Source organism: Apaloderma vittatum, unplaced genomic scaffold (genome assembly GCF_000703405.1).
Source record: "Apaloderma vittatum isolate BGI_N311 unplaced genomic scaffold, ASM70340v1 scaffold20671, whole genome shotgun sequence".
Lineage (NCBI taxonomy): Eukaryota > Metazoa > Chordata > Aves > Trogoniformes > Trogonidae > Apaloderma > Apaloderma vittatum.
Genome location: NW_009697632.1, coordinates 1 through 22,754, shown reverse-complemented (window position 1 = coordinate 22,754; position 22,754 = coordinate 1). Strand labels below are relative to the sequence as shown.

The 22,754-nt window shown below is 51.6% G+C and overlaps 1 protein-coding gene across 1 annotated transcript in view; it reads right to left on the bottom strand.

The window, feature by feature from the left end:
* HADHA (hydroxyacyl-CoA dehydrogenase/3-ketoacyl-CoA thiolase/enoyl-CoA hydratase (trifunctional protein), alpha subunit) overlaps positions 1-19,142 on the bottom strand; it is a gene marked incomplete at both ends in the record, with an annotated part of 21,594 nt that extends 2,452 nt beyond the window's left edge. Inside the window, 16 exons of the mRNA XM_009877718.1 lie at positions 1,390-1,585; positions 1,808-1,876; positions 3,027-3,167; positions 5,074-5,160; positions 5,917-6,088; positions 6,699-6,833; positions 7,475-7,584; positions 10,167-10,223; positions 11,053-11,171; positions 11,791-11,913; positions 15,330-15,432; positions 15,519-15,638; positions 16,699-16,837; positions 18,050-18,183; positions 18,947-19,017; positions 19,101-19,142. Of these exons, the coding sequence (XP_009876020.1) occupies positions 1,390-1,585; positions 1,808-1,876; positions 3,027-3,167; positions 5,074-5,160; positions 5,917-6,088; positions 6,699-6,833; positions 7,475-7,584; positions 10,167-10,223; positions 11,053-11,171; positions 11,791-11,913; positions 15,330-15,432; positions 15,519-15,638; positions 16,699-16,837; positions 18,050-18,183; positions 18,947-19,017; positions 19,101-19,142 (1,818 nt within the window). The remainder of the gene's footprint in view (positions 1-1,389; positions 1,586-1,807; positions 1,877-3,026; positions 3,168-5,073; positions 5,161-5,916; positions 6,089-6,698; positions 6,834-7,474; positions 7,585-10,166; positions 10,224-11,052; positions 11,172-11,790; positions 11,914-15,329; positions 15,433-15,518; positions 15,639-16,698; positions 16,838-18,049; positions 18,184-18,946; positions 19,018-19,100) is intronic.
* Positions 19,143-22,754: the final 3,612 nt, after the last annotated feature.

Here is a 22,754-nt window from a genome sequence, read left to right as displayed (position 1 = left end):
CCACGTCCAGCTGAGTCCTTGGCAAGATGCTGCCACCGTGCCGGGTGCTAACGCCTTCTCCATGTCCAGAGGACAATCAGATCATGTCACCGTGGCTGCTGCAGCAGCAAAAAGAAACCGCCCTCGTCTGCACTTGAGAGCAAGGGACAGAGGTGACAGGATCTCTGGAGTAATCCTCACTGCCAGGGGTCTGGTCACAGCACGGCTCGTCAGGGCTGAGCACAGAACCACAGGATGGTTTGGGTCGGAAGGGACCTTGAAGCTCATCTCATTCCAACGCCCTGCCCTGGGCAGGGACACCTCCCACCACAGCAGGTTACTCTGAGTCCCGTCCAACTCGCCCTTGGGCACTGCCAGGGAGGTGGAAGCTGCCACAGCTGCTCTGGGCAACCTGTGCCAGGGCCTCACCTCCCTCACAACGACGCAGCACGTTTCTGGGCCGTGTTCAGTTTGTCATCCAGGCCACGGTGATGGATACTGTCTCTGATACCCAGTGTCCCCAGGGTATCACCTCTGTCCGAAGGCCAGAGATGTGATTTTTCCTTGCACAGAGCTTCTAAAGCTCACCTTGGGGCTTGTTTCACTTGAGCACATCTATTTCCAGGCACTTGCTCCCCACGTCCCAGAGCACTTGTGTATGTTTGATGGTGGGGCCAGAGAGAGGTTCATGAGATCTTGCCTGCTGCCTTTGCTCTGGCACCACCCTTGCCTGCTGCTGCTGTCTCTGCAGAGGAAGACCTGGCTGGGTCTAGCCAGGATAGAGCCGGGAGCGATTCCCAACCCATGGCCAGGACTGCTCTCTGACTGCCCTCACAGAACAGTGCGAGCTGGAAGGGACCTGGGATTGTTCAGCCTGGAGAAGAGGAGGCTGAGGGGAGACCTTGTTCTCTGCAGCTCCCTGGCAGGAGGTTGCAGTGAGGTGGGTGTTGGTCTCTTCTCCCAAGTTACTAATGACAGGACAGGTGGAAATGGCCTCAAGTTGCTCCAGGGGAGGTTTAGATTGGATATTAGGAAAAATTTCTTCACTGAAAGAGTGGTGAGGCACTGGCACAGGCTGCCCAGGGCAGAGTCGCCATCCCTGGAGGTGTTAAAAAAACGAGCAGACGTGGCACTTGGGGACATGGTTCAGTGGTCATAGTGCTACTGGGTAGATGGGTGGACTGGATGATCTCAGAGGTCTCTTCCAATCTCAGTGATTCTATGACTTGTAGAGATCATCTAGTCCAACCTCTCACTAAAGCAGGATGTCCCAGAGCACATCACACAGGATTGCATCCCGGCAGGTTCTGGAAGTCTCCAGAGAATGAGACGGAGGCAGAAGAGGCTGATTGATGCAAGTACTTTCCTTGACCAAAAGGGAAACATGTTTTGATTAGAAGAGTGTCTCACCTAAGAAGCCTTTTTCCACCATGAGCTTGAACAACTCGATGTTGCCTCCTCCAAAGCGCTCGCCAAAGGCCTTGCCGAGGTCCTCGGCCACGTGCGTGGCCACGTCCACCCCCACCTCGTCGATGAGCGTGGCAGCGCCCACAGGGAAGCCGAAGGCCGTAGAGACGGCATCGATTTTCTTCGGGTCAATGCCCTCCTGCAGGAACCAGAGGGGAAGCAATGATGCCTCTGGGTGAGGGTTCTGGAAACCCAGCATGGGGGCAGACAGGCCCCGCTCAGCCTGGGGCTACAGACTGCAGGCTGGGAACAACCACGGGCATCAGGGGTGGCCGTCCCCCTCCCTGCTTGGCCAGGGCTGGGGTCAGACTGAGCGGGGGCAAGGAAAAAGCAGAGTTTACGCTGTCACAAGGATACACACCTGGAGAACCCGGACCACTTCCGAGAGCATTGGCCCCAGGCACCTGGTGGTGTAGAAGCCAGGTCCATCCTAGGAAAGAGGAGCCAGAGGAAGGTAAGTGAGTAAAAACTGCAGGAACACAGCCTCAGCCACAGTTCAGGCATTGACATACAGGGCAGAGAAAATAAACTCCATTTCTAAGAGTTTATTATTGACTGCTGGGTTATTTTTTCCTGTAAGTCTCATTGATGTTCAAAGACTTCCATGAACTTACTCCCTGGAAATTCCCATCAGAATGTTTTTATTATAAATTATTTTTTACAGAAAAGTCCCCTCATTTCACCAAGGGGACTTACAGAAGTCCTCTCATTTCACCGAGCCCAGCAGGCTGACGGGGCAAAGGGCACTCAGCGTTAGTGAAACCGGTTGTTTCACATCTGACACTGCTCACAAAGTCAGGAGGCAGCCAACGAGCTGCAGTGCGCCATCGAGGGAAGCCTCAGGTGTGGGGACGAGGGTTCACAGAATCACAGAATGTTGGGGGTTGGAAGAGACCTTGAAAGATCATCCAGTGCCACCCCCTGCCAGAGCAGGGTCACCAGGAGCAGCCCCGCAGGAACGTGTCCAGGTGGGTTGGAAAGTCTCCAGAGCAGGAGACTCCACACCCTCTCTGGGCAGCCTGGGCCAGGACTCCGGCATCCGCACAGTGAACAAGTTTTTCTAATATTTTTGTGAAACCTCCTGTGTTCAACCTTGCACCCATTGCCCCTTGTCCTGTCACTGGACATCCCTGAGCAGAGCCTGGCTCCGTCCTCCTGACACTCCCCCTCGACGTATTTATAAATATTGATGAGGTCACCCCTCAGCCTCCTCCAAGCTGCAGAGCCCCAGATCCCTGAGCCTTTCCTCATAAGGGAGATGTTCCACTCCCTTCATCATCTTTTGGCGGAGAGAATGCAGAGACGGACCAGAGCCTGGGCAGATACCACCACGGACTTCAGTCTCCTGGAAGCTGTGTGGAGCAGGGGTGTCAGCTCCTCGTCCTGCGCCTTATGGCCCTGGCTGCTTCAAAGGACACATGAGGGATCCCCTGGGCACCTGCTGCCCTCTAATCTACATTTCAACTTCTCAGCGTGAGCAGCTAACGCCAGCGGGTTCACGGCCGTGTTGCAGCCTTCTCTCAGTGAACAAGTGTGCCCTGTTATTTATAAACCCAAAATATTGGGCAGCGTCTCCTCACCTTTACCACGATGACAATCTTGCCCTGTTTGAGGCCAACAGCAACAGCGGAAGCGGCCGTGTCCTGGGATGTTTTGTCTGTGGTGATGATTTCCAGCAGCTGCATTTTGTCAACAGGGGAGAAGTAGTGCATCCCGATCACCTAAGGCAGAAGGAAGCGCTCTGGGTTAAGCAGAGTTAAGACAGACTTTGGCTGCCCCAGTAACTGGCTGGGCAAGTCAAGTGCCCAACTGCAGAGGGATCACCACGGTTGGGTTGGTCTCCCTTTCCCTCCTTGGCTTTCCCAAGGACACAATATGTGCCCCCCACAGCTCTTCCTCTGTGAGGATTTCAGTACAGAGCCCACAGGACCAAGCAGCTCGCTCTAGACTTTTTAAACGTTTGTCTGGCAGCAAAACCTGTCTGGGAATCTTAGCGGAGCTGGGTCCTCAGGTGAACTGCAGCCACACACCTGGGCAGGGCTTCTTCTGACTATGAGAGTGGAACAGCAGTCACAGAGTCCCTGTGTCCTACTTGTGAGTGTTTTAGGGGGTTTAGGTGAATTTAAGGGCAAGAAGGCATGTTTCCAGGAACTCATTAAAGAGGTAAGTGTGACCTTCCTCTGGGAAGAGCATTTAGGAGGAGATTATTCAGCTGGGCCCCCTGCTTTCCTAACAGGAGCATGTAATCAGCACGTCACCTCCGTGACTCCTGGAAGCCACGCTTGGCACTAAGATCCGTGCAAGTCGGAGGCGCCTTGCAGGAGGGCTGCAGACTACAAAACTAATTAAAGAAAATACACTAATTAGCTAACCGGTTTCCTATTAGTTTCCCCCTGAAGAGCCATTACACTGACAATTTCTCCTGTAAGAGGATGTTATTTGCAAGTCTGAACAGATAAGACACGGTTTGCATTTCCAATGTAACCAAGGTCTGACGGCAAACCAGGGAGAGGCTCACAAAGATCACAGGAACCTCCGGCAGTTGGGACACACGTGGTTACTCTATGACCCCTGCAGATGTCCAGCCCCAGAACTCCTGCAGGAAGAGGCTATGCCCTGCCCTGGGCAGGCCTGAAATCCTCGTAGGGCTTTAGGAAACCAGCTGAGGGTACCCACGGCTTTGTATTTGCGCAACACCTTCCAAGCTTCAGAGCTTCTCTTCCCCTCTTCTCCAGCTTCTACTGCCTCCCCATCCCAACCTGCTTTAGAGAGACAGATGGGATTACCTTGCAGGGGAACTGCTCCCTGTTCCCTGCATTTTTCTGCAGCCTCATGTAGGCAAAGCAGATTCCTCAAACGAGGGGAAAGTGTTTCCCCGTTTTTACACAAGGACGCCCCAGACTGACGGGGAAGCGAGTCCACCCAGTCACACCAATTCCCAACGCTACTTCAGAGGCTGCTGCTGCCTCAGAGGCTGCTGCTCTGCAAGAAGCAGTGTTCCTACTCAGCTCTGCTTGCCTGGGCTAAGGGATGACGATGCAGCTACTCCATAGGCTGTTTAGACTTCAAGCAAAGAGATGAAGAAGTCCTCTGCTCCAAACCTCTGCCACAAGCTGCTAAGTTGCTTTTGGTATCCTGCTCACACGGATCGTTTGGAGCCAGACAGAAAGCCCCACCGCTCTCTTGGGAGCTGATACCACCAAGGCTTCAGTTTCAGCACCTTCCAGCTGCAGACTTTTCTTCCCTTTTTGCTGCTGAGTTAGTGCCTTCTCCTTGAGACAGCAGTTTCCCATCGTGGCAAGTCACTCCTAGGTCTAAGCAGTTCATCAAAATGACTGAAGTCTTCCTGGTTGGAATTCTCTCAGCTCGAGTCCTTCCACAGCTTCTCTGCTCCCGCGTGCACCAACATTTCCTAAAGCGCTCTCACCTCCCTTCCGCACCCTGCCTCGCCGCACTGGGGGCAAGACCACCTTCATCCCTTCCTACCTGTCTGAAGACCACGAGCTCTTTGTTCAAAGCTTGCCCTGGGGCCAGAGGAAGAGCTGGTTCAAGTTTTGGGGAGGAAAGAGAAGATCCCAGCAAAGGTAATTTGTGACTCAGCGCTCCCAGCAGGCACCGGGTACTCACCTTCTCCGGCCTCTTGCTGGCAGCAGCGATTTGGCCGATCGGGAGGGCGGATGTGTTACTGGCGAAGATGCAGTGAGCAGGGATCACCTGTGATAGGGGGTGGAAGAGACGGTGTAAACACACGGGCTCCAGAGTCACATCCAGAGCGTGATGCTCTGAGCCCCGAGAGAACAGTACCGGCACCTGAGGGACCTGAGGGATTTTCTCTGTCAGGGCAGAGGCCGTTAGGAACTGATTCTAAAGCAGCAGCCTGAGTCAATGGGATCTGACTTCCCCTGAAACTGTCCCCAGGTCTCCAATATCAGTCTTGGAGCCCCTACGTTTCTGCCAGACCACTGCAACCAGTCGGACGCTGCGGGGAGGGACTTCAGAAAAGTGCACGGAACAGCTCCTTCACCCTACAGTTATTTCCCCAAATGTGCCCTCGAACAGAAAAGAGCAGTGGCAGCAAGCTGGAGAGAGTAAGTAACAGAGCATAAGCTATGGAGGTGCCAAAGGACATTCACTGTCTTATCAGTGTGCTCAGACCAACGGAAGGTTTTTTTTTGGAGTGGCTCCCAGGAGTCTGAGAAAGTCAGAACGGCCCCGTTCGGCTCAGAACCACTGATGCCTTATTGAACAGCGAGAATCACAGAATTATTGAGGCTAGAAAAGACCTCTGAGATCATCAAGTCCAGCCTAATCGTAACAGAAAAGGTGCCCTTGATGTTCACCCACACACTGACATAAATAACTCAAACCAAGCACCCAAGTGCAGCACAGAGATGTGACAAACACAGTGACACGGGACAAGACGCCCTGAGTCTCCACGTGTGGCACCAGCTGCTCCGAACTGATACTCACGGCCTCCACTTCCTTCAGCACTTTGTGCTTGATGTTGATGTCCTCGAACACCGCCTCGATCACCATGTCTGCCTTCTCAAAACCTTTGTAGTCCAGCTGGCTCGTCAGGTTGCTGAGAATGGAGTCCCTCTCGAACGACGTCAGGCTCTTCTTCTTCACCTTGCTGTTGAGCCTAGGGAAGGACAGCTCCGTCACAGCGCCTGGGCACACCAGCCCAGCACCAAGAGTGTCCCTTCCTCCTGGAGCTGGGGCCAGAACGCCACTCTCTACCCCAGCAGGACTGTTGCTCTGCCTGCTGGCACCTCCTTCCGTCCGGAAAAAGGAGAGCCACGCTCACACAGCTTGGCTGGCACACGAGCCTGAAGGTCAATGGCTGACATTCCCCACAGCGCGGAGCTGAGCATTACTGCTGAGCCGGGAGACAGGGCAAAGAAATCCAGCTTTTGAGAAGTCTGACCCTATCCTTTCCGTGACGAGGGCCTCTAGGGAGCCAGGGTTACTGCCTCCCCCTTCACTCTATAAGCTATTGCTAAATCTAAAAGCTAAGGCAATCATCTGTTAGGGGATCTACCTACCTAAGGAGCTAAGGCTGAATACACTGGGCCTATCCCACACCACTACGGTCGTGCACTGCGTGGGGCAACCTTCAAAGAAAGCATTTCTGTGACCTCTCATGGTAGAAGACTCCAGAGGTGTCAGGAGTGACTGCCTGAAAGCAGAGGAGTATTGCGACTGAAGGAAGCCCCTGTCCACCCCAAGCGAATTCCTTTTAACTCACGTACCCCTTGAAGATCTGCTGCTGCCCTCTGTCCAAGCCTGGCTGCGCCGTGTCCTTCAGAATGGTCTTTAGTCCCTTATCGACGGACACCTGGGCGATGCCAGCTCCCATGAGCCCAGCTCCCAGCACTGCCAGGGTCCTGCACAAAGAAGGAAAGTGGAGACACATTCAAAGCTGGAAAAAGCTGAATTTCCATTGCTGCCATCAGATCCTGCCCACCCAGGCACTATTTTTAGTGAGGTCACACCAGATTTTGCCCGTGGGCGAGACCTCCACACTGCAGAGGATTAGCTTTTGGGGGCTGGAAGTGGAGATTGAGGGGAGAGGGAGATTAAGAGGAGACGGAAGGGAGAGCTTATTGCTCTCTGCAACTACCTGAAAGGAGGTTGTAGTGAGGTGGGGGTTGGTCTGTTCTTCCTAGTGGTGAGTGACAGGATGAGGGGAAATGGCCTGAAGTTGTGCCAGGGGAGGTTCAGGTTGGATATCAGGAAGAATTTCTTTACTGGGAGGGTTGTCAGCCATTGGCATAGGCTGCCCAGGGAGGGAGTTGAGTCGCCATCCCTGGAGGGGTTTAAGAGACGGGTGGATGTTGTGCCGAGGGACAGGGTTAGTGGTGTTGATAGGACCAGGACAAAGTTGGTCTCTTCCAACCAAAACTGTTCTGTGATTCTATGAAATCTCTGCTACGCTGCTTTTCAGGACTGTGGGCTGCTTGGTCCTAAGAGGCTTTTAGCAGAGGTCCTCCAAGCTCTCCTCTGGGCATCCCATGCTTGCACTTACTTGACCTCTCGCTGAGGTGCTCCAAACTTGTTCTTCTTGCAGTGCACCTGCCCGTGGTAAAGTCCTATCAGCGCCCTGCACTCCTTCGTCACCGCAAGCTCGCCAAAGCTCTGGAAGAAAGGGAAAAGGGAAGCAGAGAGTTTGGCATTTAACAGCTTAATTCCAGCAAGCACACATCAGACACAGCGAGGGCAGGGCTGCATCTCGCTGACACAGAACCCTTCCTCCCTGCACATGCTGGCTGGAGCCCTGGCTCCAGTGCCTTCTAGGTGGAAAGGCCTTGCCCTCAGGCTTTGAGAAAACAAATCTTTAAAACAGGGCAGTTCTCACTGACCGCAGCAGCCCGATACTATTTTCAGAGGATCACAGACAGGCAACAACAACAACAAAAAATCTAAAGGGCTGCATAACGTGCCAGGGCTCAGCATGAAACAGGAAAGTAGCCAGGGAGACAAAAGATAGTGTGAGGTGACACAAAACTCATGTTGTCTGAGCCAAGTCAGCTAAGAAAAGCCGCCAACGCAATGGAGTTTAGAGTGGGCCGTGTCTTCCTTCACCATCATTCCCTGAGTTAAAGGCTTGTGAAAGTATCAGAAACGCAAAGGCCGGAAGAGAATCTTCAAGTTTCCTGCTGCAGGGGAAGGAGGGAGGCATTTAAAAAGACACGACACTGACACATTATTCTTTAGAGGGTTCTGGGAAGATCTCCATCCTGCTGCTATTCTTGGGGGAAAAAAAGCCAACCCACACATTCGTTCTTTTCCGTAAGGAACAGAAAATCCCAAGCCTTTTGTTCAGCCCCAGGCCAAATGTGGGTGCAAAGCGTACCCGTAACACACGGGCTACACCCAGGAGGTCACTGTGAACGCACGGGGCAGACAGCTCCACCTCAGACCAGGACCTTGTCACCAGAAGAGAACAAAAAGGAGCTGCTGCGCTCAACAGGCATGTGACAAGACAGCAGCGTGAGGAGCTCGTGAGAGTTACAGATAGTACCCCGGGTGACAGATGGATTTCACCAGCAGTTAAGGGACAGCAGCTTGAGAGAGGACCCAAAGGCAGAGATGATCAGCTGGCAGCAATTCTGCAGGGTCAGGTCCTGCAGAGCTCAGGTAACCGCAGCAGTGACACCAGAATCACCTCTTTGGTATCAGAAATAACAAACCTTGAGCACGGACGTAGCAAAACGGGGACCAGTGAGGAAAAAATATAATTAGGGGCAGGTTGTTTATCAATGCAGAGAGAAAGGGAGGGATCAAGATGGCTGAGGATGCGCAAGCACAGGAAAACAAAGACTCTCTGTGTGTAGAATAAAAGGGTCACACGTAACCAAACCTCTGGTGAGGAAGCTTGCCTGCTCAGGCTCCAGATGTGGCCATCACAGCTGGTCACATGAGGAGGAGCAGCATCAGTCAGGAAAGTTTCCTGCTTATGTGGGTGTCACCAGTAAAGCAGGGCACCGGCTGGGCAGCCAGCCAGGGGTGTTTGTGAAGATGCTCGTGCGTGTACCTACACCTCTGCAAGGCCTGCTCAGCCTCACCGCTGGGTGGAACTACCAAGGGGGAACAGCAGCAAGAAGAACAAGAGGTGAAGTCTTCTGGGCCTTTAAGTGCAAAAGGCTTGACTGCCCTTACGAATCGTTATCGGTGCTAAACTCAACTGACATGCCAGGAAACTAAAAAAAACGAAGGGAAAGAATGAAACAGAGGCTCATTTCAACAGAATCGCGGAACAGGTGATGTTGGAAGAGACCTGTGGAGATTGTTTCGTCCCACCCCACTGCTCAAAGCACGGTCAACTACAGCAGGCTGCTTCACGCTGCTCCCTGTCGGGTTTTGAGTATCACCATGGAAGGACGCTCCACAGGCTCTCTGAGCAACCTTTTCCAGCGGTCAAATACCTTTGCAGTAAGAAAAAAGTTGTTTTGCATATTTAAGTGGAATTTCCCATCAGTCTGGCCTGAAGGGCCAGTACCAGCCAGTACGCTGACTGGAGCGGCTACTACGATAGGTTGAGTTCAGCCAAGGGATAAGAGGAGGTAAGCGTGCTGGGGGAGAAACCCCTACTGGAAACGACAAACCACCTACTTTTCAGAAGTACCCAAATTATCAATGGGTGAAAAGGACCAGTGCAAGTACCTGGGCTAGAAAACAGGACAAATGGCAAAACAAGAGCAATGGAGAATCAACACCAGGAACCAAGATGATTGTGAAAAAAAGGTGATGGAGTAAACGCAGGTAAAAATAAAAGCTAGTTCTTTGAAGAAATTTGTTTCCTTTTTTTTTTGCAGCAAATTGCCTGGAAATGCTGATGAGTCTGACAGCACCGCACCCACGCCTCGAGGTTCTCTGTCCCATGTGGGAATCATAAAAAGCCCACGGTGCTCAGAGAAACTGAAGTCCTGATATGTGAAACCCAGATCAGTGAACTCTGCCTGGGTACTCTCCACTCAAAACGTTAACACAGACAGGAGTAAGAAAAGGCACAAACCATTTTCACGCATGAAGAGCCCTGACAGACAGCGCTCTTGTCCACATTAGACCTTTTTCACTGCCCCACTGCTAGAGGAAAGGGCAGGGAGCGAGACATCATTGTGAGTAGCCTGTGATGGACATTTTCCTTTGGTGTGGTGAAACACAAATCCCTCCGGCCTCAACTCACCTATTTCTACCAGGAATCTAAATCCCCTTACCTGGGATTCAGTGAGGTATCCAGCATCCCGCCCCTGATCAAGACCAGTCTTTACAACCTAGTCAAAAACATTAAAGACACGTTGCTGTTAAGTCATGCCGACATCTACGTTTTCATAAAATTTCTTGTTTAGCTGCACGTTCTCTTTTCACAAGCGAGCCCTCCCCAATATTCCGGGAACATTTCAGGCTCTCTGGATCCTATCCATTGCTGTTCGAAGCAGAGCTATGAGTCACAGTGTCCTTCTGGAGCAGAATAACTACAAGGGCAAGGAATTTTCTATCAGGTTAATTTTTCACATGTACCTGTGGGGTCAGGAATTGTTTTCAGTAGGACTGTGCTCCTGTAATGCCTTTGCTCCCAGAGTCAGAGTGGAGGGGCACTCACAGGTTTTAGAGAAGTCTCACAATAACTTAAATAGTTAAAAGTCATTTTAAAATAAGGATTCAACCACGGGCAGCGTAGCAATACAATGTGTTATGCAGGGGACGAACTTTTAAAGTACCGTGTGGTTCGTGCTGTGGAAACAGCCATTTCTATTTTCCCAGATCCAAGCAGGTTAACCCAACTCTTAAAAAACCCTGTGGGACATCTGGAAAAACTGCAGCTGAAAGTTTCATGGATGGAGTATTCCAGCTAAGCGTCTCCTCGACCGGGATATTTGATCTTCCCCTTTCTGGTACCAGGCCCACAGAAATCAGTGACCATATTCCGGGAAGCGATTATGAATTTTGACCACGCTTGCTTGACACACCCCAGAGAGCAGCACGGCTGGTCTGCTGTGAAGATCACGATGCCTGCGCTGACTCGGAGGGAGGAACCCTCTTCCCTCTGTGGCCACGTCATCCCACAGATCTACCTTCACTGTCGTTTCCCGAGGGAGTTACCTCGATGATCTTGAGCGGAGCGGGGTAGAGCCCTTTGGTTTGCTTCTGAACTTTGCCCTCCACCGTCTTGTAGACTTGCTGCCTCACAAACGGAAGAGCCATGGCATAGTCTGTTAACCCTGCAAGGTGGGACAGAGCACACCTCAGCACAGGGCTACAAGCACAATCAGCTGTTAAACGATTAACTTGAAAGTTAAGAGCACAGACAGGGAAGTTGCAGAGCTGCAGAAATAAAACATGCACCTGAAGCTCAGCCACAGGCAGCGTGGTCTGCTCAGAAGGGCTTCTGAATCTGATTTTAGGGCTAAAGTATCCTCCTAGTACAACTGGGGACAGCCTGAGCTCTGTGGAGTAGAGCTCACACGGAGATGTCACCATTTCTGGGCATTGCAACTGTAATGGTGCTGCTAAAGAGGATCAGCAGCAAAGAGACCCACGTGCCTCTTCCCACTGGATTGCCCAAGCCTGGTACAGAACTTGCTCCTAAAATGCTGACTGGAGGGAGCTGCTGTTCTCTCCCTGAGGCCTGGCTCCCTTCTAAGATGCTTCACAAGCCATCGCATGCGGCTCCAGCAACACCACTCGAAGATCAGATCTATCAATCCACCCGGCTCAGGAGACAATTGCAACATCAAATAATCTTGTTACAAGTAGGAGCGCTGGCACATCCCTGAGAAGCAAAGCTGGATTATACTCACTGCAGTTCTTGGGCTTTGGCCATGATGCTCACAGACTTACTCTGCACTAGTCCTTTCGATCTTTTGGAAGACACGGTCCTGCTGGCCAGTCCTCTGGCAAAGCCAATCGCTACCTCCTCCAAGTACTCCATCGTTCGTGCTTCTGGAGACTTCAAACCTGGCCCTGTGAATGAAAAAAGCAGCAGCAGCCTTGAGGAAACGCAGCAAAAGTTATCACTGACGGATGATGACACAGAGGAGCAAGGACAAGACAGCGACCTGATGTTCCTTTGAATCACTACCACTCTATTCCCCAGCTTGCCTGACTTTTCTTTATTATGAACAATGATGGAAAAGCTCAATGGGCAACTATATGAAGGCCTCAAAGCATTTAAGACCAGCACCCTGTCAAGCTGAGCCTTAAAACTGTCTGGAGCTGAGGAACTCACCACTTTCCCTGGAAGACCATTCCAATGTCCGATTGCTCTCATGGTGAAAAATTGTCCTCTGGAGTCCAATGGGAACCTCTCCAGGAGCAACCTGTACCCATCACCCCTTGTCTTTTCCATGTGACTCCTTGTAAAACATGAGTCTCCATCATCTTGGCAGCCCCCCTTTATGTACTGGTGCATGGGAATAAGGTCTCCCCTGAACCTTCTCTCCTCAAGGCTGAACAAGTCCTGTTCTCTCAGCCCTTCTTCACATGGCAAGACTTCTAGTCCTCTGATCATCCTCGTGGCCCTTCTCCAGACCCTTTCCAGCCTGTCTGCATGTTTTTTGTACAGCGGGGACTGCCAGTCTCTGGGCACCTCCAAGGACAGAGGTCCCACTGCCTCTCCAGAGCCCTTTTCCAGTGCCTGATCACCTTGTTGCAAACTGTGCCCTTCAGTCCTCAAGCTTTTCCTTTGCATAATTACAGCCCCCCCGGACCTCAATCTGTCTCCCCTTCCTCTTGCTGCACCTCTCCCTTCTCACGTGGTACGGTCAGCGGGCACAGCTGATGTTGTTTAATGCTGTTGCTACAAACATGCAGCCAAGTTAGGAAGTTGTGTCCCTGAAAATTACCGGTCTGATGTCCAATGAAATCTCAACCTTTAACCTCGGCACAAGAACTATTTCACTTGGCTTTAGCTACTGCAACATGGAGCCAGGCTCCAGGGTCTGTGCCACCCAACCCGTGACCCACCTGAACTAACTTACAAGCTGTCCCCAAATGAAGCGAGCCACCACAAAACGAGTTTCAGCCATCTCTGGGGGTGGGCTGCACAATTTCCAAGCACAGGACTTGTACCATCGGTACGGGAGGACAGAGTCCAGGACTGAAAAGGCAGCTCTGTGAAGTTGCTGGAGGCAAATACAGTGAGTCATTAATGAAAGAGCGATGCCCAGCAACACATGGGGCCACCAGAAGGAGTCTGCAGCCAAATGTGCAGCCTTAGGCTGCCTCTGAACTAGTAGAACAAACCTGATGAGCTTCTAATTGCATATCCTTACGGCTGGGCAACCTCATTAACCTTCACTCGGAACTGCTCCGACTATACCCAGATGCTGAACAGAGTCCCGAGCACTAAGAAAACACCACAGCAGACAACTCCTTCGCGACACAGGAGACAACTAAAGAACAAAACAAACCAAACCAGAAAACTCCTCCCTCCTTCACCACCCACTGCTCTCTCCTCCATCAAAAGCTGAGGCCTTCGACTTGAAGGTTTCACCTCCCTTTGCATAAAATCCTGAAAGCTCGTCCTTAGATGCTGCTGCCTGTTGGAGGGTCTCTGATCCAGAAGAAATAAAGGAGCACGTATGTTTTACCCAGATCATGAAAACTTACTGTTAGGAAGCCTCACTCACACCCCTGCAGTATGTCAGAGCCAGTCTAGGGGAAAACAGTCCCAACAAAATCTATTTCATTTTAGAGGCAGCACAGAAAACTTGACCCTGAGCTGCTGCATAACCCATGCTCCAGCAACACCTGATGGATTTTAGAGGATTTACTGGAAACCTGAGGGAATTTGGGATTTCAGAGCTCAAATCTTACCAGCTTTCAAGCTCGCTTCCCAGCATTTCACTTCAGCTTTAGTGACCTATGTGTTACAAGATGCAAATACCTGACCTCCCCCATCCTGAGCTGTTTATTTGTATGTCTGACCTATAAAAACTACCCAGGCAAGGTGGTCAAACCCCCATATGTAGGTTTACTTTGCTTGTGGTTACCTCTCCACATTCTGCAGCATCCTAACCCAGGAGCTCCAAGCATCTGCTTTTCTTATATAAAAAGCACCTGCCACAACTCAGTCTGGGCACGGGAGTAAATATATCAAGAGAAGGCTGTAAGAGCTCCCTACTGAAGGAGAACTGATTGCACCCCATGAAATTGCCTCCTGACTAATGCTGTCTCTCTCCTTCAAGGCTTTCTATAATCAGTTAAAAGCATCAAGCCCAGTTAAAGCTGCTTTCCAGCCAGACACCAAGAATGAAAATGCGAATGCTCAGCAGAAGCCTTCTGGCACTGGCTGCTATCTGAATGAAAAAGGAATACCTCTCATGCTTGCATATAATTTGGTTTTTTGTGTTCCTCCTACGTGCTTAGCTGGTCAGAGCTAAGACTCCAAACAGTTCTTCACAAAGTTCAAGTTTCTTTTAAGCAAGCCACTGTAAATCATCAGTACAAAACCCCGCATTTGCCGGCTTTTAAAAGCCAATTCACATTTAAGCAAGTATTCGGTGGTAAAGTTTATTTGGGCAATTTTAACGCAAGCCTAGCACTGATCTGTTTGGTAAGTGAGAATAATGCCACAGGCATCTCACCCAGCTGAGCCCTGGCACGTGAGACAGAAGAGACGCAAGGTCTTCCCTTGCGTTTTTGAGGGTAGGCAGCAGCACCTTTTATTTTCGTTTTATTTTCTTCAACTTCAGGAGCTAAGGGCCTGAGGAAAGCACGCTCAGCACAGTGTGACTGCGCGGCAGGACCAGCTGGCACAGTGGTTTCCGCTCTAACTCCCGGCTGCAGCTACTCAGACCTTCCAGAGGAGGCTGTGGAGGGTTGACCCCTCAGTTTAGTCACCTTCTGAGAAAGTTCCCCTAGCGAAGGAAGAGCAGGAACAAGAAATTATCCAGCAGCCCACTCAGCGCTTGGAAATCCACAGCTTGCAAGTTTTTCCGTGCCACTGGAAGTCAGTTGGCAATTCAGGGCACCTACGCTGTGGGGGGTGACTTCTTCTCAAGACCTTGTCCCAGAGATTACAATCTGCAGCCTGCACGAACGCAGACATCGCTCATCTATCCGCCTTTCATTATGGGTCGCAATCTGTCCCTGTGACATGATAAGTGAGGAATGCAGGCTCTTATCTGTATAATGAGCTCACGCAAGAGAGCCAGCACGCCTGCCCTCCACGCTAACTTTTCTCTATTCCTTTTCCTTTAGCTGGAGTCTGAATTTCAAGGTCCCCATGCACATCCCTCTAAGGTGGGAACCGAGCACGTGCTGCAGAGCATGATAAGGACTTTGCGGTCCTTGCAGCTCCTCCATCCCCTGCAGGAAGGTGTTGCAGGGGTTAACTGACAGGCAGCAGAGCAGTAAACCAGGGCACCATGTCTGACCTAGCGGGTCCACCAGCTGGTCAACCAGACCCATCTTCTTGGCTCTGTCAGCACGGATGTTCCTCCCGGTCAGCATCATATCGAAGGCAGCGGGAAGTCCCACCTGAAAGGGCAGGAAGGGGGATTTCAGAATGGGAGCATGCCACGCTGCAGAAGGGACTATTGAGGGAAGTTTTCCCTCTTACTTACCATCTTCGGCAGCCTCTGAGTACCCCCCGCCCCTGGCAGGAGACCCAGTAACACTTCAGGTGTTGCCAAGACTGTTTTCCTGTCCTTCGTTGCTACTCTGTAGTGACAGGCAATGGCAACCTGAAAAACAAGGAAGAGAAAACTAAAGGTTTCCCTGTGAATGACCACAGAAGAACCGGGCATCTCTCCCAAAGGTCTCCTCTACACACTGTCCCAGGGAGGGTGTGGAGTCTCCTGCTCTGGAGACTTTCAAACCTGCCTGGACACGTTCCTGTGTGGCTGCTCTGGGTGACCCTGCTTTGGCAGGGGGTGGCACTGGATGATCTCTGGAGGTCCCTTCCAACCCCCAACACTCTGTGATTCCCTCTGTGCTCACTGATGGCTTCTTCCAGCAAGAAAAGCGCAGGCAGGCAGACGACAGTGGGCAGCTTCAACACGCACGTGGAACTACCAAACTGAGCCAAGCTCGTACCACCAAGGGCTCAATTAATTCACTAAACGGAGAACACCGTCCCATTTACGGATCAGCCACGATACCCAGTTCATCGCTGCATGGGCAAGCCCAGATCTGTCACCGCAGTGCTCGTGAGAAGCTGCGATCGCTGGAGAAATCAGCACGCAGCTGAAGAGACTCCAATCCCACAAGGTTACTCTGTTTTAGCACTAACTTTGCTCCAGGAGTTACCAGGTTTACAAAACCCTAAATGGAGATTAAGAAGCAAATACTGCACCCAGCTGAAGCGGCGAGCGCTGGAGCAGAGTACGCGGGGCAGGGTGGGGCCTGGCCAGGTTCCCCACACTCCATCCTCTCACAATAACCTTTAAAAGAAGAGGAGTTGCTGGGATACAAGACTCAGTTCATCTGAAAAAGCAGCAATTTCCAGCCTGGACTCTGCCAGCAGCATTTATCCAGATCCAACGCCTGCTGGAAACAACCGGTTTTTCCTGAGACGCTCTCATCTAAATATTAGATCCATATTTGATTTCGACAGAAGCAGAAGAATTAGCATGGCAGAGCCCTGAAGCACAAGCCACACCATTAACTTGTCACGAACTCATTTGACTGGATGTAATGAACCCACGTCGGGTCCCAAATCCCTCTCACAGTCATTTGGATAGTTTAGAGAACCAGCGCTATCAACTCCCACTCCTGCTTGCCAGGCACAAAGTTGTTCAATACCTCCAGTCCTCCTCCCAGGCAGGAGCCACTGATGGCAGCAACTATGGGCTTTGGAGACTGCTCTATTTTTTCTAGCATCTTCTGTCCTTCCTGAGAGAGCTGAGTCACTTCCTGAGAAGTCTTGCAGGCTTTGATCATGCTGCAAAAAAGCAAGGCAGAAAGGCTGATCAGAACTGGAGGAAAAAAAGCACTGAGGAAAAACAGCAAGAAAATGAGAGAGCTTCAACAGGTTTGTTCCTCTTTTCCCACCAGGCTCCAGTGACCAACAGACGGCCAAGAGCTATTAAATTCCCCCGGTCTCGGATGAAGGGACAACGCGGGAAGACTGCTAAATCCTCTGAGTTACGTCCCCGTGCGCCGACACCAGGCGGTGAATGAGCTCCCTTGTGTCTGAGCTTTGAAAGCCTTTCGGGGGGAGCGCAGGAAGAGTCATAGGAAGCCTCAAAGTGCTTGCCAGGAAGGGTGGAGGGGAGAGCCCGGGATCCCTTCTGAGAGGAGCAGATGGCCGGGGCTCCGACGCTGCGCTCCGCCAATTAGAGCTTCCCGGTGCCAATTATCCTCCCGGAGGCTGGCAGTGTTTGCCAGGCAGGAGGGATTCAGGAGGCTCGTAGCACTGAGACAAGCAGCCTGCCCTTTCCCTCTGCTCCCCACCTCCAGCTCCTGCCTCCTTCCCACTGCCACAGATATGAACAAGGCCAGCCGAATCAGAACGTTTTGAAGGGTCTATTTGTAATTTAACCTTCTTTTCTCAGAGCTTTCTGGCTTTTAAGGTCTTGAAGCAACTATTCCGTCCTGCCCAACAGCAGGGCTAGGAGCCAACGGCACCCCAGGTCCCGCTGAGAGCGCCCACGAGGGTTGTCCCACACCCAGCAAAGGTTACTCATGCCCAAATCACCCGGGAAGTTGCTTGGATGCTCGAGGCGGCGGCGCGCCAAGTCCTGCCCAATCAAGGGGCCACAGGCTGGCAGTCGGCCAGGCGCTCAAACCCAGCTTAAACGAAGCCCTGCATGTAAATTATCCGCTCCTGTTGTGTCCCAGACCAAAGGACAATGCTCGCCCCGCAGCCAGGATGGGTTTCCTTGGCTGCAGCCCAGCAGGCAGGAAGGAGCGATCAAGTGTTTCAGCCCAATAGGGTTTAATGACTCGCCACGTTCGACTTTACCGAGGTCCTAAATTCATTTGAGCGAGTTGGGCGTGCTGCACACGTGGATTTCACTCCCAGTCTCTGCCTCACCCCTGGGGGGATGAGTGACAAACCGTTTGGGCTTCCCAGAACACCAGACCACAGGCCCGGGATGCTGGACTTGAGAGAAAGCTCCAGTAGCAGAACTTCTAACAGCCCCGTACTTACTCGATATCTGCTCCAGCGATGAAAGAGCCCGGCTTCGAGGAGATGAGGACGGCACTTCTGACGGCTTCGTTGGCCCAGATCTCATTCATCACCTCGTTAAACTCTGCATTCAGTTGTTTGGATAGAGTGTTCACCTGAAAGCAGCAAATCAGCATCCTAAGGAGGGAGCCCAGAGAGGGTTTAACCTCAGATCAAGTACTGGACGCAATTTTTCTATCGTCAGAAAAGATGAAAGATCGACAACGAAAAGCCAAAGCCAATGGTAGGGCTGAAGGGATTTTTCCAAGGCTGTAGGAGCAGCAGCTCTACAGCCTTTAAAGATTTGTCTTTTGGAAAAAAAAAAAGAAAAAAAGAAAGAAAAAAAAGGACTGGGCCATCCAGGAATTCACTCAACAGCGAAACCATTGCTTGACACAATTGTAAACGTTTCTGGGGCGCTCAAATTGAGCCCAGATTTGCCACAAAAGTTAGTTCAACCTGATCATAACACAGTGAGGGAAAAACCCCTCCAAGATTAAACCCTGCAGTAGGTCATCAATTATTACCCTGTTATTAAGAAGTTCCTCCTTAACCATGCCACCTGTGGGTCTGCGACCTCAAACACAGGTTTCAGGAGCTTCTAAGCCGTTTGTTTGGGGGTTTTTATGTACATATAACAGAGGCTTTTCTGAATCATCTTGAATCCAAGACCTTATTCAGATTTAGCAGTATCTTGCGCCAGTGCTTGGCACATCCCCAGTATTTCCATGAGGCATTTTCAGACGTCTCATGAGACACCCAAATGCTTGTTCTCCTGTTTTGCCACTTCGAAAAGCTTCAGGTTAGGAAAGTTCTCAAGTCTTAAATTAGAATGTTCAGTGCCTTCTCCATGCGACTGCTGTTAAGCTCAAACGGTACCTTTGAGTTTGGCGTGTGGAAGCGCACGACGGCAACATCTCCTTTGATGTCACAGCTAACATGGGTTCTAGCTGCAAACAAAGAGGAACGTGTTACCAGCTTGGCGGACTTTTAAGAAAGCACACGGACTCGCACAGAAAAGCTTTACACTTACTCTGAAGTGCACTGGAGGTGGAGATGTTACGGCAAGCATAACCTAAAGAAAAGACGTTGGAGGTGTTAAAGGAACAGTCAGCAGCCTCGGCTTAACCCTCCTGACGAATGCACCCGCCCACCTTCCCTCACCAGCTGAGAACGGCGATTCAGAAAATCCTGAGAGTGAGTTTTGAGGCTTGAGCTGTGCCACCACCAGAGTTAAGCAGATTCCACGCTACTCGAGTGACCTTTCACAGCCCGAAACTGGCAGGAAAAGAAACAAAGCCTTCACCCCAAAGAGTTGAGGCAGGAGGCACACGGAGGGGGGTTTCCTTTAGTAGGCACAGTTTGACACATCTTCACACGCTAAACCTGAGACTTTACTGCACTCTGGAGGGTTTCCAGCCTGCAGGTTCGCTTCTCCGCAAACCAACCGTAACTGGCCGGCAATATGGCACCAGCCCAAGTATCTCTGCCCAGGTCACAAGCTGGACATGTGGTAGCCACAAAAGAAGCACACAGAATATTTATTCTCGCCTCCGTCTATTGCCAAACACTTGATCCCTCTGCACTAATTACACAGACAAACTCACCCTGTTTCAAATCCCTCCTAAAACTCAGACTAAGTTGTGTTTGCAAGCAAAAGGCCACTTTTCCGACTCATAAATCCCAGCTCTCCTTTTTTTCTTTGAGATCTGATGATCTCTCGGTCTTTGAATGAACCGCAGGTTCCACTCAAGTGACCTTGATCTCGACCAAGCGGATCCTTTAACGCAGATTTAGGCTGAACCTCTGCCAAAGCTGCTTTAAGCCTCGAGTCTAGTAAAAACATTACTTCTTACACGCATCTACAGCTGGAATGCAGCCAGCTAGAAACATCAAGGAATTCAATATCCCCAGCAGTGAGGCGGAAGAAAATCCAGCAGAGGGACGAGCAAACTCAAAACCCTCCCCGTCAGGTGCTTCCCCGGTGCCGCAGCCCCGTGACGGGGGCTCGGGGCTGGGGCTCTGCTGCACTTTGTCCCTCTTTCCACTCTGCCCCCGGCGCTGGCAGCGGGGCCTGACCTTTGCTCTCCATTCCCTGCGCCCGGAATACGCGGCGAGAGGCTGCAGGGATGGGAATTCGGCGTCAGGCCGTCCCAGCAAACAGGTTGGTGCCCGTGTGTGTCTGTGTCACACACCCCTAACGCCGTCTTATAAAGAGAAAACTGGTTTCCACTCCAAAATATTTTTTGGACAATACCCAGGTCGTGATTGCCACAGCTGACATTAATTTCCCCAATTTTTTTGTAGACAAAAGTCAGGAACTCTTGAAAATAAGCGTGGCCTGACAGTAATTTCGCCACTGACAGATGCTCCTTTAACAGCGGAATTTAAACACAATAAAAGCCACAGAGCCCCATCCCTTTAAAAAGGAGGCAAGGATGGAACTACCTTCGTGAATTCACTCACTTCAACCCTGTGCTGCTGCGCAGGGCCAGGCACAGCGGGAAGGAGAATTAAATTAGATCAAACTCAGCTATAAGGCAAGCGGTAAGGCTTTTTTTCCACACCCTCAGCCACAACATCACCCTCCAAATGAAAACCAAAGCACTGCCTATGCAGTAAAAACTACATCACATATAAAACAAAAAACGCAAAGCAAAAAGTGAATGGCTTAATTAACCTCTTCCAGCCTCTTCCTGTGCTTTCCACTTCCACACCAGCTCCCAGACAGACTCCTTCCCTGAAAACCTGAAACCTTGAATTCCACTCCGCCTTTCAGGTGTGGAATATCTTCTGTTCTTCAAAACAAAAGATATGAAGTAGGAAAAATAAACCAATCGAGGGCACGACTGAACAAATGCCACTACATTTAACATAAGCTCCTTTGGGAAAGATACTGCCATTAGAATAACAGCTGCTTAATATTTGAGCGAGTTTCCTTTTCATTCCGACAACACTTGATTTCAGAGCTCAGAAACTCACGGGAAACACACCTACAAACGAAAAGCACGTTCCCTCGGTCACAGCACATCTGCTTTAGGCACCGACTCGTTCGGCAGCAGGAAGGCAACCTGCCAAGACCGCAGCCAGAAAAATCCTCCCTCAAAACAATGAAGGAAGCAGCCCACAAACCACGAAAGGAAGCAGCACCAGCCGGTCACACGTACGCTTCCTCCATTTCACTGACACTCGCTCTGGAATTAAAAAGCCTTAAATATCGACTCCATTTCCACGAGTTCACTCACTGCAGTTAAAAGACCAGCAAGAAACGGGGACACCAGCACTTCAGATGGCAGCGAACAGAACCCAGCCCTTTCCCACAGCCCAGCCAGCACTTGTTCCTTCCACTTTCTCTTTCCTCTGTTATTTCCCCAACGCTTCCCCGCCCAGCACTTCTCCTTCTGCTCACCCGCGCCACGCGAAGTGGGAACAGCATCCATGGACGGTCCTGGAGAAAAAAAAAACAACCTCCTTGCAGCCCTGCAACCAGCCAAGCACCAGCAGCGCGACCCGGCTGAAGCTCAGGACGGCCGCCCGCACTCGCAGCCCGTTCCCGCGAACGTCGAGCTGTGGGATGGGAAAGTTTTGCCCAGCTGAATTTTCCTGTCCCCTCTGGGAACCTGCTCGCGCAGGGCATGCGGCTCAGCAGGTAGGGCCAGCTCTGGAGCTCACCCTGCCCTCTGGACGGTTCTCAGCCTGCCCCACGGAGGTTTGCATCCAGTCTGACAGACACTTCGTTAGGGCAGAACGACGCTGTTAATTAATGATGAGTGACAGCCTCCCCACAGCAGCTCCAGGACTGTCTGTGAGGAAGAATGTTGCCAGGTACAACCAACACCCGCCGGAGCGCTCGCTGGAGTTACCACAGCTCTGCTCGTTGTGGCAGCACCTCATCCTGGAGTGACCGGCTCACGTACAAACTCGCTCCGCGTAAGACAGGTTCTGGGCTTAAACAAAACCCTGCGAGATCTCAGGCCAACGTCAGCACAAGACCCTGAGACCCTTCAAAGAGCAGAAGCAAGAACTGGATTCTGACACCTCCCAGGGGAGCCTGGTGACTCTTTGCTTTGGGAGCTTTGCAAGGAAGCTCCACAGCCCAGCACTGGGAAGAGGCAGGGGAGTGCCAAAGCGCTGTCCAGGTCAGCAAAGGGCTAGAGAACGGGCAAGATGCCCGTGTGCCAACCCAAAGACAGACTGTGGGGCACCCAGCGATGCTAAGGGACCCAGATGTGTTCTCTCCACCCACGTGGGGACACCCCCCTCCTGCAGACATGCCGTCACACGCAGAGGACAGCTCCTGCATCCAGGCATCCAAGGACATGGGGACGTTTCTCCCCCAGCAAACCTCCCAGGCATGCACACAGCGGCATCAGGGACACGTGGCAAGACCTAAGGACATTCTCTCCTTCGGCATCAGCTCACGTGCTGGCGACAAACCTGTGGCCCCCACCCATGCAAGGTCACGGGGACTCCCCAGAACCACACACAGGTTCCCAAAGGACAGGGACCGTGGCTGGGCACAGGATGGGGGTGCTGGCACACCCCTGGTGGCCCCCAGGACATGGAGATGCATGAACTGCCCCCGGGGGAAACTTTTAGGAGGGTATTAGGGATATGCCAGGGATTCACAGGCCGTGGGGACAACACCCTCCCACAGCACACACGCACAGAGGACACCTCGGTGGTG